The sequence below is a fragment of the Lipotes vexillifer genome, unplaced genomic scaffold, assembly GCF_000442215.2.
Source record: "Lipotes vexillifer unplaced genomic scaffold, Lipotes_vexillifer_v1.1 scaffold287, whole genome shotgun sequence".
Taxonomy (NCBI): Eukaryota; Metazoa; Chordata; class Mammalia; order Artiodactyla; family Lipotidae; genus Lipotes; species Lipotes vexillifer.
This window is the reverse complement of record NW_006777084.1, coordinates 136,071-152,042: the sequence shown is the minus strand read 5'-3', so window position 1 is coordinate 152,042 and position 15,972 is coordinate 136,071. Positions and strand designations below refer to the sequence as shown.

Genomic DNA, 15,972 nt, shown 5'->3' with positions numbered 1-15,972 from the left:
TTCCCTATGCTGTTTCTATAGGTCTTTTGTTCCTCTCTCTTGTCCTGATTTCCTTGTCCCAAGTCCTGAACAGCACCTGCCACAGTGCTTTCCATGTAGTAAGGGTTAAGTAAATAATATCTGCTGGTGAATGCATGAATCAATGAGCGCTGTGAATTTTTTTCAGATTTTTTTCCATCTCCTCTGTCTGCTTTATCTCACCCACTAGAGGGTGCTATGAGCATACATAATTAAGAAGAGGTAGGGCAATTAATTTTTCTCTACGGATATCATGACATTTATCTACAATGTAATAGAAAAATGAAAAGGATTTTCTCCATGTGTAAGTAATATAACTGTAGGCTTTTATTTAATGTACCTTGACATCACATTTTATTTGTTCTGAGGCAACCTCTATACTAACCATTTCATATTTATTTAAGAAGTGCCCAGAGTCAAATGATATTGATATCAATTAATTCTTGTCAACACTTGACGATAACTGCTTAAAATTGCGTGTTTATATTGAAATGCATGGAATACATGTATTTTTCTTGAATAGGAACAGGAAAAAAATGTGATTTTTATTTTATGTAATAAAGAGGACAGTTAAGGCAATTATAAAGTACAATATAATTGAACTCTATATACGATACATTTTAGAGCTAAAGTTGCCCTTAACATTTTTCCTAAACCTTGCTTTTTAAGTAAGTTATCTCCTTCCCTAAACATTTTGCACGCACGCACACGCACACACACACACACACTTCAAACCTTTTGTCTACAAACAAAAGCAGTGTATTTTCAATCCCCAGACTTATTCTGACACAATTTAAAAATAATTATAAAACACACGTAGTTCTAATTATGTTTGGCATTCAGTGACCCAAGAACTATATTTTGGTTATTTTCAGACACAGGTCATTAAAAATATTAAACCTAAAGGGAAAGTTTTGAAAGTTTATAAGGAATATTTAAATTATTTCTAAAGGAATAAACATTTCTTAATAGCCAGTTTGCTTTGCTTTATTTTTACTGTTTCTGTATTAAAAAGGGCTTTTACAACAATTTTTAGAGGTATGTTTTATAATTTTCTGGTTATTACCAACAAGACTATTTGTTATGTATTTGTCTATTATAACAGAACATCTGGCACGTTTTATAATATATTTAGCAAGCTTAAAAAAATATACAATGCTGCCTCCAGAAGGAATTTCTGGAAGTAACAGTTTGTCATTTTTATAGCCTATATATATAAAATTCTCTCTTGGTCTTTAAAGTATAATTTTGTTTTATTACAAAATACAATAGTAAAGAAGATAGTATAACAAACATCTATGTGCCTGTCATCCAAACTTAACATTTCTAAATGTTTTGCACACTTATTTCAGGTACTTTTAATTTTAAGAAATGAAATTTCTACATGTGGAACCTTCTTTGTACCTCTGCTTATTCTAATTTTTTGCTCCCAAATATCCTCTTTTTATTTATCCTAACATGTACATGTGCACACCCATGTTTATTATGCTTTTATTTTATATACTTTTGTCTGAAAAATGCATATGGTTATATATCATTCTATAATTTGCTTTTTTCCTTTGACATTATATTTGTAAGGTTTATCCGTGTTCATATATGTGTCTGCACTAATACCAGCCTGTCTTAATTATCATACCTTTATTTTTAAATGATATTTCATAGGTTAAGCCCTCGCTCCCAGTTCAGTCTTCAAAACTAACTTGACTGTTCACTTTCAGATCAGTTTTTACAATTCCTTGAAAGGCACTGGAGATTTAGATAGAAATTGCATTGATTTTAAAGAATAATTAATTAGGAAATTATCTTTATAATGTTGAAACTTTTCATTTATGATTATGGTATCTTTTGCCTTGTGTCTGGCCTTCTTTAAGTCCTTTGTAGATTATATACATTTACTGCACTAATATATTATGTATATTAAAAAGAATTACAGAGTAATAAATGTTCAAAAAGAATGACATAAAAATAAATAGAAATAGACATATTTCCTTCCATCATCTTACTTTGGAGACCATGAGGAAAATCAGTTTTGTCATCTTTTGTGTGTATGTGTGTGTGTGTGTGTGTGTGTGTGTTTTTCCTTCTCTGACTCTATTTACCCTGCTCCCCTGCTGTTCTGTCAGTGGAAGAAGTCAGAGAAGAAAAGATTAAGTGCCTTACCTCCTTATAAAACCCATGATTGGATGGGAAAAAGATCCTTGAGATTGAAGGAGTAGCTCTGGGAGTGTGGATTTTTTCCCCTTATTTCCCCCCCGCCATTTCTCTCCTCCATCACATCCAGAGGGTGATGAGGAGAAATACAATGAAATGAAACAGCAATAAGCAGAGGTGGGAGGTTGGAGGAGGTTACCTTCTCTTTCTTTATATTCCCCCATGTATAGCTTTTCTGTTACACAGAATCTCACCACTGTTAATCTTGACCTTGTAGGAAAAAAAGAGAATGGTAGTCCCACAGTCATCAGCAGTCAGGAGTGCTGCTTTATACAAATGAATTAAATTTTCTAGTTGGTAACTAACTCCTTTTGTTTATAACTCTTTCTTCATAAAGATAAATGTGATTTAGGTAATACAGCTTCTTCCTTTGAGTAGGTGTCAGGTTCTTTAATAAACATTCCGCATCTGTCTCTTTTTAAGTCTTCTACATTAAAAGAATATCAAATACTCTGTAATTAAAGATATTTTTAAGACTAAGTTTAGCAAAACATCTAAAATTATAGGACATTTCATTCAAAACTATAATTGGTTTAAATCTATATTTGAACTCATAGAAGGTGTTTCACATTATGGTGTACAGCCAAAAGTATTTACAGAAATTTTCTTTCCATAGAACTTGTGGAATAGAGGGGGCTTATTATTTTGATAGAGTAGCACATTTAAACATACTTTCTAGTATTCTCATAATGAGAGTGTTTTAGTGATCATATTTAATTAAATCTTACCTTAAATTAGTTAAAGCAGGTTATTTTCAGAAACCTTAACCAAATAGGTTCTTGTTTTTGTTTTTTGTTTGTTTGTTTTTGCGGTACGCGGGCCTCTCACTGTTGTGGCCTCTCCCATTGCGGAGCACAGGCTCCAGACACACAGGCTCAGCGGCCATGGCTCACGGGCCCAGCCGCTCTGCGGCATGTGGGATCTTCCCGGACCGGGGCACGAACCCGCGTCCCCTGCATCGGCAGGCAGACTCTCAACCACTGCGCCACCAGGGAAGCCCCCAAATAGGTTCTTAATTAAAATAGAGGGCTTGGATTTGATTTAGGTAATAGGTTTCTTAGCTACCATATCTTACCAATGCTAAGACTCAATCTTATTTAACATTTTAATATCTCTAAAATGGAAATATGCCTTTACATTTGAAAAATACATATCTATATATGCATATGTATGTATACAAACACACACACACACACACACGTTTTGGTTTTGATACAGTGTCCTTGGGGCTGATATTGAGTACACATTAGTAGAACATACCACTTTCCTCTCTGATGAGTCAACATCCCCGGTTATTGGTCTGTGCCCCATGTTAGTTGTTAAATATTGTATCAAAATTTGTTTGATTTTTCTCCATTTTCTAAATAATAAATCATCTACTTTTAGGTTGGAAGCTTTCTTAGAATTTATAGCCTCCATACCAAACTTCAGTCAGTCAATTCAGAGAACCTGGCAACATTTTTAGCCCTAGAGTTTCATCTCCATGGAGGCACCAGTTACGGTCGGGGAATCAGAGTCTTGCCAGAAAGTAACTCTGATGTGGATCAACTGAAAAAGTAAGCATATTATAGACCTATTTAGAAATTGTAAATAAGGTATTAATTAAGCTGATTTCTAAGATAATATTGTTCTGAGGTGGGAAGGGGGGCTCTAAGAGGTCTCTTGTAATTGATCCTCAGAGCCTTCCTTGCCATTCATTATTCATTTTTTTAAATAGATGAACCAAATGAAACAAATCAAGTGATTGAAGGTTCAAATAGCTACATAGTAGCAGAGTTGGGTTTATAGTCTAGGTTTTCCAATAGTTACTTATGCTCTTACCTCTACTCTTTGCACTCATGTTCTTCTACCATTTGCCACCTTCTCCAGGTACAGAAACAAACAGTGGAAACTGGAGCTTAGCTAAAGTTTGGAAAACTTGATATATATGTCTGGGGTGCCAAACATATTTTTTTTTTTTTTGCCGTACGCGGGCCTTTCACTGCTGTGGCCCCTCCCGTCGCGGAGCACAGGCTCCGGATGTGCAGGCCCAGCGGCCACAGTCCCACGGGACCAGCCGCTCCGCGGCATACAGGATCCTCCCAGACCGGGGCATGAACCCGCGTCCCCTGCATCGGCAGGCGAACTCCCAACCACTGCACCACCAGGGAAGCCCCAATACTGCCTTTTTTAAAGTGCGTATAACCGAGAAAATAGGTAACGGAAATATTTCAGGGTACCATATTTTTAAAACTTTTAGGTGTGCCCAGAAAGTGAATAGTACCTTAAATCCTGCTACACTTGCAGTTCCCTTTTTCTTGAAGTACTCCTGTTAGTGATGTGTGCAGAAACTCTTTGACCAGTATTCAAGGGAAATAAAAATTATTCTACATATTTTCAAAGAGTTACAGAAAATATCCTTTTCAGTAAATTGAAATGACATAGCTATTTTCCAAGTTTTAATATATTGAAATCAATATGACTTTATCATCAATGAAATTAGCTATTTTAATAACCTTCTATCAGTTTCCCTACTTTATTTCTCATATTGCAATATATAGCCACATAGTATTTCACTACTTGAGTCTAGAGTGAGATTGTTCTGACTTAGAATGTCATCCATTAAATACCCAGCTTATTTGCAGTATTTCATCATCCCACTGTTCTACTTGTGTCTTTCTAGACTTAGGTTTTTAAAATCTGAGGGTCTCTTGGAATCCCCCGATAATCTGTTAAAAAACTATAGTCCTCCTGAAGAATGCATACACACACAGAATTTTTTATACAATTTCAGTGAGCTCTTGGTTTCTTTGGGTTGAGCTAAACTGACCATTGTTTGACTTTGTTTTATGCAATTAAAAATTCTATTCTTTCAATTACAGGGTTTTAGAATCTGTAGATTTGCCAGCCAATCAGTGTTTAGAGGGTATATGTCAATCAGAATATGAGGACAGCTTTTCAAATATTTCAAGTAAGGACAGTTTTTTTAATTTATTAAACTACAGTTGATTTACAATATTGTGTTAGTTTCAGGTGTACAGTGTCAGATTCTTTTCTGTTATAGGTTATTAACAAGATATTGAATATAGTTCCATGTGCTTTACAGTAAATCCTTGTTGTTTACCTATTTTATATATAGTGGTATTTATTTATTAATCCCATGCTCCTAATGAGTAAGGATAATTTTTAATGTTGCCAGTTTAGTTTCTGCTAAGTAAAATGACTTTATCAACATAAATTCTCTTTTTTAATATCTTCATATCTCTATTTTTTTTTTTGTTAAATCCATATTCATTGTAAAGAAACATGCTAAATCTTTATCAGTGTCCTGTGCAAAGGTAAACGTTACTCCTCCCTTACCTGTATAGTTACATTTTCAAATTGGGGTGGTAGGGATTACTTGATTTGTGATATATGTAGTGTTAATGTGTGTATATATGAATTTATTATAAATCTGTATTTATTTCCTAGTAAACTGTTTTGCTCGTCAGTTTCTAAAAGGAACAAAGGTTGTTTTTGCTGCTTTATTTCAAACAGCCCAAGTATTTTTTGATCATACATATCTTAGAGTTCCCAGTTTTATTGAGTTAAGTACCTAATTACAAAATGTTAACAAACGGTTGTGTATTTATATTATTGCCTACCTGAACAGGTGACTATTCAAATCTAAATTTTAAAACACTCAATCTGTAAGATTTTTTTCTTTACCATTTTGTCTCAGTATTTGCTTATACATTCTGACACCTAGAATCTATGTCATGTTTCTATCCCCTGTTGTTTTTTTACAACCTAACTCCTTCCCTACTATGATCTATTTTATGAGTATTTACTCTCTTTCTGTATCGGTAATGATAAGCATTAAAATTAACATGTGTGGCTTGATAGGCACTTAGTCAGTGCCTACAGACATTATTATTTAATCCTAACAGCACTCCTATGAGGTCGATATTTTTATTCCCTTTTATAGAAAGGAAACTGAGGCTTTGAGTGATGGGAGTCATATAATTTGTCCAGCGTCACTTAGCTATTAACTGATGGCAAAGTCAGTCAGATTCAGATGCAGGCTATTTGATTTTTTTGTACATGTTTATTTCTTCATTTTCTCTGCCTTAGAATTCTTCATATTTCCTAGCACGCTGGTGATAGCATTTTAGCCTAATCTGTGATTATTTGAACTGCCATTAGGAGGCTAGTTTACTTCAATTGACAATCATTTGGAGACAGTATTAATTTGTAATTATACTTTTTGAAATCTCTTTTCTCCTTTTAAAAGGTTTTTCTAATCATTTTTAAATTACAAAAGTAGTACACGTGACAGTATCAAGGTACGTAGCCTTCCCATGCCTTCATGCCCACTCGCTGAGGTAAAGTTAACGGCTTAGTGTGATTTCTTCAACATCTTCATGTTTATATGAATATATATACCTCTGCATAAACAGATACGAGTTTTCCCTCTGTTTAAAATTTTTACAAAAATGGGACCATACTAGACTAGCTGCTTTATTTAACAATGTATCACAGACCTCTTTCTGGGGTAATTCACGTAGCTCAAACTCATTCTTTTAATAGTTACATTATATTTTATATGAGTCTAACATTATTAATTAAGCCATTTTCCATTTGATAGGCATTCAGGTTGTTTCCAGTTTCTTACTCTTACAAATACTTCTTTAATAAACACCCTTGAACAATTGTACTTTCATGCTTATTGTTTCTCTAAAATCAACTCCTAAAGGTGGGGTTGAAGGATCAAAGAGTAAGCACATCTGTTATTTTCATAAATGATGCCAGATTATATGCCAAAACGTCATAGGATTCATATGCAAATAACAGTGTGGGAGAATGTCCTTTCCTCACACTCTCAGTGGTATTGGCCGTTGACACTATAAGTAATTTTTTGACAATTTGGTAGGTATAAGGTGCTATCTTATTTATTTTCCCTGAGTACATGGAAACTTAAAAATCTTATTACGTATATATTGGCCCTTTTTACTCCTTCTTTGAATTGTCTGCTCTTACCCTATACCTGATTTTCTGTCGGGTTCTTTTTTTTTTTTTCTTATCAGTTTTGTGGGAGATTGTTGTATATATTTTGCAATATTTTCTCTATTTTCTTATTATTTAACTTCATGCAGAATGGCAGATATTAAGTAATCAGATTCTTTGAAATTATACTTTGCTCACTTAAGGTTCTCTTGCCATGGATTCTTATGCCATTTATTAGTGATGTTGAGGAAGATGGACAAGTAATACATATGTTTGTATATGATGCCACATACAATAAATTATAAAAATATAACATACTATTATATATAATAGAATGTAGTAAGCTAAAGTAGTTGCAAAATATGGATACTTTTTTAAGTCTTAAATTCTTCATTTTGGAAAGCATTATTAAAACTTAATTGCTATGGAAATTGAGTTATTTGTAGTGAGGTGGATGGACCTAGAGTCTATCATACAGAGTGAAATAAGTCAGAAAGAGAAAAACAAATACCGCATGCTAACACATATATATGGAATCTAAAAAAAAAAAAAGGTTCTGAAGAACCTAGGGGCAGGACAGGAATAAAGACGCAGACATAGAGAATGGACTTGAGGACACGGGGAGGGGGAAGGGTAAGCTGGGACGAAGTGAGAGAATGGCATGGACTTATATATACTACCAAATGTAAAATAGACAGCTAGTGGGAAGCAGCCGCATAGCACAAGGAGATCAGCTAGGTGCTCTGTGACCACCTAGAGGGGTGGGATAGGGAGGGTGGGAGGGAGATGCAAGAGGGAGGAGATATGGGGATATATGTATATGTATAGCCGATTCACTTTGTTATAAAGCAGAAAGTAACACACCATTGTAAAGCAACTATACTCCAATAAAGATGTTAAAAAAGAAAAAAGACTTATTCCTATGATCACTACTTTTGCTTTTTTTGTTAAAGTAAAATCATATTTTATGGTATTCATCAAGTCATCCTATTAAGTTTGGTAAATTTATTATTTTATCCACCTATCCCTTTATTCCCTTCACAATGTATTTTTTCAACGTAAGAAAAATTTTCGAACACACAGAAAAGTTGAAACAGTTGTACAGTCAACACTCATATACCCACCATCCGATTCTCTAGTTAACGTTATTCTCTTTGCTGTGCCATTTATCTCTTTTTTAATGCATCAATCCAGTTTATCTTTTTATGTATTTCAAAGTAATTTGCAGACATAAGTACATCTCCTAAACACTTCAATGAATGAACATCATTATCTAGAGTTAAATATTTGTTTAGAATTCTTTTTTATTTTTGAGGTAAATTATATTCAATGAAATGAGCAACCTAGGTGTATCATTTCATGAGTTTTGGCTAACACATAAACTGCATAACCTAAGTCCCTCTTAAAATCAAGACCATTACCTTTTTGCAGAAATCTCCCTTGTGCTCTTTCCCAGTCGATCCTCACTCCCAACCCCACCCCAGAAGTCCTGATTTTTTCCACCATAGGTTAATTGTGCCCGTTCTAGAACTTCAGATAAATGCAATAACATGTTATGTACTCTTGTACATACTATTTGTTTTTGAGATTCACCCATGTTGCATATATCAGTGGTTTATTCCTTTTTAATGCTTAGTATTATGGTATGACATAGACATTTTTGAAAATATGAATTTCCAGTTGCAGCACCATTTTTGTTTTTAAAGATGGCTTTGGTGTCTTTGTCAAAAATCAAATGAGTATAAATGTGGATTTACTTCTGAGCTTTGTGTTCAGTACTTAGTAGTGTGGTGTGAAGTAAGCATTTTTTTTCCCTTATACTAATTTCCAGTTGTTGCAGAACCATTTTTTTGAAAAGAGTTTTGCTTTCCATTTGGATTGCTTTGCTGCCTTTAACAAAAATCAAATGACCGTGTAAATGTGGGTTTATTTCTGGACTTTCTATTTAATTCTGATAATATTATTTGTCATTCTTTATGTCAGTACCATATTCTTTTGTTTACTATAGCTTTATAGTAAATCTTGAAGTCATACGTCCTCCAGTTTTGTTCTTTTTCAAGATTATATTCTAGATTCTAGATTCTTTGCCATTTACACTTAAGTGATAGAATCTGCTTTTCTATAATAAAGCCTATGCAATTTTGATTAGGATTTTATTGAATCTACAGATCTATTGGGAAGAGTGTCAGTTCCTAACAATATTGGACCTTCCAATCCATGAACAAATGACATGAATCCATAAATAAATTTCACCATTTGTTTAGATTTTCTCCATTTTCTCTCAGTAATGTTTTATAGTTTTCCATGCCACATTGAGCTTTTAATGGATTTTAAAACTGTAATTCTTCTTTCCTTTTTTCCTAATAGGCTCTGGATCAGTATCACTATATGAGGTAGAAAGATGTCAACAACTATCGGCTACAAGTAAGACCATTTTCATTTCTGTATTATGGGCACAAGAGTGAGTATTATGAAGTCTGTCCTTATACTTATCTATCCACGAGGGCAAAAACATATCCGTGTTAATTTTAATCAATTCACGCTATGTATTTAGTGGTGTGTCCATAAAGGAGTTCCTTAAAATATGCCCCAAAACTTTAATGTAAGCAATGATAGTTAATCTATCAGATACCCACCTTCTGATACTTCAGCTAAGATTTTTTTAAAAATTAACTATTTCTAAGCACAAGTCTATTAAATAAAATTCTGTAATATACTATTATAAAGATATGAGTTTCTCATTATTGGAGAAAGGACGTATGATTATGAAATGGGCTAGAAGAAAGAAGCTGTGGTATTGTATTAGAATTGGAGGTGTCAGTATGTACTCATGGTTTTAGAGACAGATACAGAAATAGATATATGGGTGTTTGTATATATGTATTCACTCACATATACATTCATACACATGCAGGTGCACTTGTATAAGTATAGGTATGAACATGTGTGCATATGTGCCTGAGCTCTGTTGATGAAAGGGCATAAAAACAAGGACACCCAGTAGCAATGAGTACACCTAGTGCACAGATCTTAGTTTATAAATAATATCCCCAATCAGGGCTTCTTGGAGAAATAGCAGATTCCAGGGTTGGGACAGGAGAATTATAAGGTGATTCTGGAACATCTTGTTGTGCCAGAAAGTAGAGAATTTCTCAGGTTAATGGTGGCAGATGTCAAATCTCATACAATTTGAGTATCAAAATAAAAATTACTAGTGATGGCATAGAACTGATTGAATAAAGTAAGAATCTATTAGTCCATATGGATAGTAAATAAATGAACAAAACAAATAAATAAATAAATGAGGTTGAATGGAAAGCTGTTATTTAAAATAGAATGGCAGCTGATAAATGTAAAAGGAATAATGAAGTTAGGGAAAAATCACCATTTTTTAATCATGATAGTAATTATTTAGTTGCTAATCGTCAATGGATCTTAAACTAGCAGGATCCTAAATGTTTAATGAAATTGGGATATTTATATTTTATCAAATACTTTCTTACTAGTTATAAAGGGGGAAATAATAAGTTTATAGTGGAGAAACCTGCTGAACACCACCTTAATCAGCTGAGCAAAGTTAACATACCCAGGAATGAAAACACTGATATCATGTGCCTTTTGATGTCATGCAATGAGAAGGTCACAATATCACTTACACAGTAGTATTCCTACCAAAAATGTATAATTGGTATCTGATCATGAAAAAAACCAGACACACCCAAATAAATGGCCTCTACTCAAATATATTAGCATCCTGAAAGACAAAGAAGAGCTGAGGAACCATTCTCTACATTGAAGGACTCCAAAGAGACAGGAAAAATAAATGCTACACATGGCTCAGGATTGGGTCCTAGACCTGAAAATAAAGTGCTAAATAAGAGCATTATGGGGATAGTTGGAGAAATTTGAATAATATCTGTTGATTCTGTGATAATCAATGTTAAGTGTTCTGATGTTGAAAATTACATTGTAATATGTTAATGAAATTGCTTGTTCTTGTGAAATACATACTGAAGTACTTAGGGATAAAGGGACAAAATGTATGGAAGTTACTATCACGTATCTGCAAGGTTTATGTATATATGGAGAGATGGAGATAATGACAGTTGGAGATGATGATAAATGTGGCAAAATGTTACCAAAATTGACAATTAATACAGCTTGATTTGATTGTGTATGTTTGTTTCACGGGGATTCATGCCATGAATATACTTATATCCTTGCAGATTTCTCTAACTTAATTCAAAAATTCTTTATAGTACTTACGGATCATCAGTATTTGGAGAAAACCCCACTGTGTGCTATTTTGAAACAAAAAGCTCCTCAACAATATCGTATCCGAGCAAAATTGAGGTCATATAAGCCCAGAAGACTCTTTCAGTCTGTTAAACTTTATTGTCCGAAGTGTCATTCACTGTAAGTATTTTCCATAACAAAACCAAAGTTTTCATTTCATGAAATTTGTGTATATATGTTTTCTTATGTGTCAGTTTAAGTCCTGACAATGAGTAAATTGTGATTTTAATGTATTGTATTTTGAAAGAATGGTAATCTTTTTAAGAGAAAACACTAACTCTTAGAAAATAAAAATCCTTTTGATGTTTCTTAGTAATAATAAATAAAAGTAGTTGCTGTTTTCAGATCTGAAATTCAATTTAGTAGCTCTGATAAATGCAAACAAATAATAACTGTGAAAAGCTGTATAGCACAGGGAGCTCATCTGGGTTCTCTGTGATGGCCTATTTGGGTGGGATGGGGCCAAGGGGAGGTCCAAGAGGGAGGGGATGTGTGTATGCGTATGGCTGATTCACTTCGCTGTGCAGCAGAAACTAACACAACTTTGTAAAGCAATTATACTCCAATAAATAAATAAATAAATAAATATAATAATTTAAAAAAAGAAAATATTTGGGGGAGCTTTCTCATTTGTCACAAAAAAATCTTGAAAGTAAACCATTGTTAACTAAAATCCTTAAATAGAAAAGATTTCTGGTTAGTTGAAATTCCTAATTAAGTGTTAAGAGAAAGCCTTGTTGGAAATATTCCTGTCCTGCTTAATAACTACCACACAGTGGACATAATTTGAACTTTTGTTGGTAATTAAGGATTTCTCAGTTCCTCAAAAGCTTTATTCTAAACATTAATTATTTTATAAATAAGTAAGTGAACTTATAAGACATTAGAATGAATGTGTACTTACTAACTCAAGACATATTCTGAAAATTATTTTTAATCCCTCTTCTTTTTTATGCAATTTGACTATCTTCCCTCTGTATATGTAACATGAACATGTATATACATCTCCATTATATTTATGTGTGTGTACATTGTGTGTATGCTATGTACACTAATGTACATATATTTTCCCTTTCACAATCTATGTATAATACTGTTTGTGGAGATTTTTGGTCATCAGATCTCCTTATACAAAACAGGGGACCATCTTCTACCCATTTTGGCTTGAAGTGGTAGTTGGAATTAAAATATAAGTACAGATTTTAGATAGTCTTGAAGTATTATCAAATTATAGTTCGTAAAATTCTGTAAAAATCATATAGCTTTGCCAAACAAAACCACCCTCTATGATAATTTTTTTAACAAATAGGGAAATCATCTTAGAAATGTTAAGAGGTTTTACCTAAATTTACACAGCTGATTGGTGACAGAACCAAGACAAGGAAATAGACCTTTTGATTCTAGATTGTGCGATTTCTACTGTATCATATTTTACCATATGACTTTTGAAAATTATATTCTAGATTAAAAGGAATCAAATGGAATATTGGTTTGCAAAGTAGGTACCCTATGAAAGTGATATTACTTAAGTGGTAAGTGGATATTTAGCTGGAGTGAAGACAGGGCTCCTGCTGGGAAGTTTAGCATTCCTTACAGAGGAGAACAGTTTGGTGCTAGAAATAATGGTGTCACAAAACCAGGCAAGGAAATTGCTGGTGGTTAATGTAATTATGATATGGATCTAATTAGCCATAAAATGTCATCAAATATCTTTCTATTGAATGAGCCATGTAATCTGCAGAGTGTTATCTCCATGTTTTAAAATAAGTAGCTGGTTCATAAGCATATAAACAATTTTTTTTATTGGATAGTTTGTTAAATTTGAATTTCCAAGCTTATACCAATTGTTTTTGTATTATTTCATTGTCAATGATTTTAGGCAAGAAGTTCCACATGAGGGTGATTTGGATATAATTTTGCAAGAGGGTGCAACCAAAACCCCAGATAGCAAACTACAAAATACATCATTATATGATTCAAATATCTGGACCACTAAAGATCAAGGAGAACGAAAAGTAGCTGTTCATTTTGTGAAAAATAATGGTATTCTCCCACTTTCAAATGACTGTCTAATTTTGATAGAAGGTATGATGTTTAAGTTGCTGTTCTATTAGAATATAGCTTTTGCTTATGTGTTTCTCTGACTGATTATTGTTAAATATATTTTAGGGGCAACCTGGGACATATAAAGTCAAAATACTGTTAATTTAAATTTCAAATAATGTAATATATATAGCAACTAGATTCAAATACATACATATACACATATATATGTAAATTTATCTGAATGACATTTTGAAATTACACAAACTCAAGTGTTTGCATTTGTCCATCTTGTTGGATTCCTACATGTCATCTTAATGAGACCCAAGGTGATTGCTGAGCTGAATAATAATCAAGAAGCTGCTTGTTATGTATAGTTGCTGTTATCTTGGCCTCTGGATGTCACTCTTGTTTCATAAAAATAGAATGAAAGTCATCTATTGATAGTTAAATCAAGTAAAGATAACCTGACATATTTTAAGAGAATGAAACTTTGAGTCAAATTTAATTTTGCATTTCTTTTATACTTTTGCCTTATTTTTATCTAATATTTATCTAATAATCCATAATAAAAGGGGACCATTATCTTTAATTTGCATTAGAGAAATCTTTCATTTTGTGAATGAACTGATCTTTCTTACAATGGATTATGATCATTTTTATTCCTGGCATTTTTCTGTTTATAAAAGTAACACATAATCATTTTAGAAAATAATGTATATGTGCGAATACACATGTATATAAACATTGATATTATTTTTATGAACATCACTTGTTTTAATACATTGATAGCATACCAGAAACTATTTTAATTAATTTAATCATCACAACAATCCTGTGAAGTTGGTACTATTATAAGCTGTTTTTTATACATGAGAAAACTGAACCACAGAGGAGATAAATGTCTTTCCTAGTACAGGTAGTGGGTGGTGAAACTGAATTGCTTCCAGTTTTTTACATAGCAACTCTGTGATGAACTTTATCTCCCCCCTGAAGTGTAACTGGGCACAAGGAATTAAGTGAATGTTGCCCAATTACTTTCTAGTAAAGTTATCATAATGTGCACATGCTTTAGCAGCATGTGAGATTATCTGTTCACCTACCCTCCTCATAATATACTAGAGCTTTAAAACATTTGGCCATTTTGATGAGTGAGATGTGACATTTTATTCCATTAGCAGTATTTTAATCTGTACCAGGAGATAGATGTAAAAACAGAAGGACACAGACACACACCCACATATATATGGAGTAAATCTATTTATATGGCCTAAAAATAAAATAAAGCTGTGATCCTATCAGGCTTTATTAGAACTGTCCTTGTAGGGCCAACTCAGAGGATGTCAAGTATGCCTTCGGCTCCTTCTGTGCTTTGCTGCCTCCCACAGAATTCTATGCTGAAGCCTTGTTGGCCTTGACGGTCCAAAGGAACCTTGAATAAAGAAGTCCCCTTAGTTCCTGATCCTATCTTTAAAATTACCAGTCAACCCTCAAGCTTTCAGTCTCACCTCCTATCGCAATTCCCATCCCACCCTCTAGCCATATTGAACTGGTGATAATTCCTGAACCTAGTATATTCCTCTGGGCCTCTTTGCCATTCTGTCACTGTTCTGAGAAATTCTGCTCTAATACGTCTTCAGAAGTAAACTCAATAATTCCCTTTATTCAGCAATTCATATAAAATATTTAACAAACACCTACATGCATCAAGCACTTTTCTGATTTATCAGGCAGATTTGAGTGGTTCTTACTGCATACTGTATGAACTTCTAGTAGAGCACTTCTTATATTATATTTGTGTTTTATCTGTCTGTCTGTAGATTTGTTTCTTTATTAGAATGTAAGTTCCCCAAGGTCAGAATACATGTTCTTTTAATCTATGTATCTTCAGCACCTAGAATAGTAAACCTGGCATGTACTGGCTCTCAGTAAATATTTATTGAATATATAAGTACATCCAAAGTAGTAACAGTTTACCTTACAGAGCCTTTTAATAAAGTCAAATGAAAGTGTATGTGAAAGCACTTTAAAAGCGTTTCATCAAAATGTAAGCTATTTTTATTTTATCATATTTCTGAGTATTATAACTCTAAGCATAGGCTAAGATCTAACTGTAGGATGACACAGCAAACCTGTGGTTTCCAGCTATCACAGAGCTGAGGGAAGAGGTATGGGAGCTGGGCAAGTTAAAATGCCATGAAACTTGCTGTTCTTATAAGATTTATCCACTTTTTTTGAATAAACACTCCTTGGATTGTTGCAAGCCTTTGGTTAATTTCTAGAGTTTTGAAAAAGTTGAATTTGACAGTTTTTGCCAAAGTTGTTTTTGCTATTATGGAGAAGTGTATTTTTGGACGTTCTTACTCTGCTATGCCAGAAATGCTTCCCCCTCACAATTGAATTTTAACATTACAAATTTTATACAAATTTTAGGAAATA

The 15,972-nt window shown here is 33.3% G+C and overlaps 1 protein-coding gene across 1 annotated transcript in view; it reads left to right on the top strand.

The window, feature by feature from the left end:
- POT1 (protection of telomeres 1) overlaps positions 1-15,972 on the top strand; it is a 74,830-nt gene that overhangs the window by 48,774 nt on the left and 10,084 nt on the right. Inside the window, exons 10-14 of the mRNA XM_007450766.1 lie at positions 3,616-3,785; positions 5,091-5,179; positions 9,562-9,618; positions 11,454-11,610; positions 13,370-13,575. Coding sequence (XP_007450828.1) covers positions 3,616-3,785; positions 5,091-5,179; positions 9,562-9,618; positions 11,454-11,610; positions 13,370-13,575 — 679 coding nt within the window. The remainder of the gene's footprint in view (positions 1-3,615; positions 3,786-5,090; positions 5,180-9,561; positions 9,619-11,453; positions 11,611-13,369; positions 13,576-15,972) is intronic.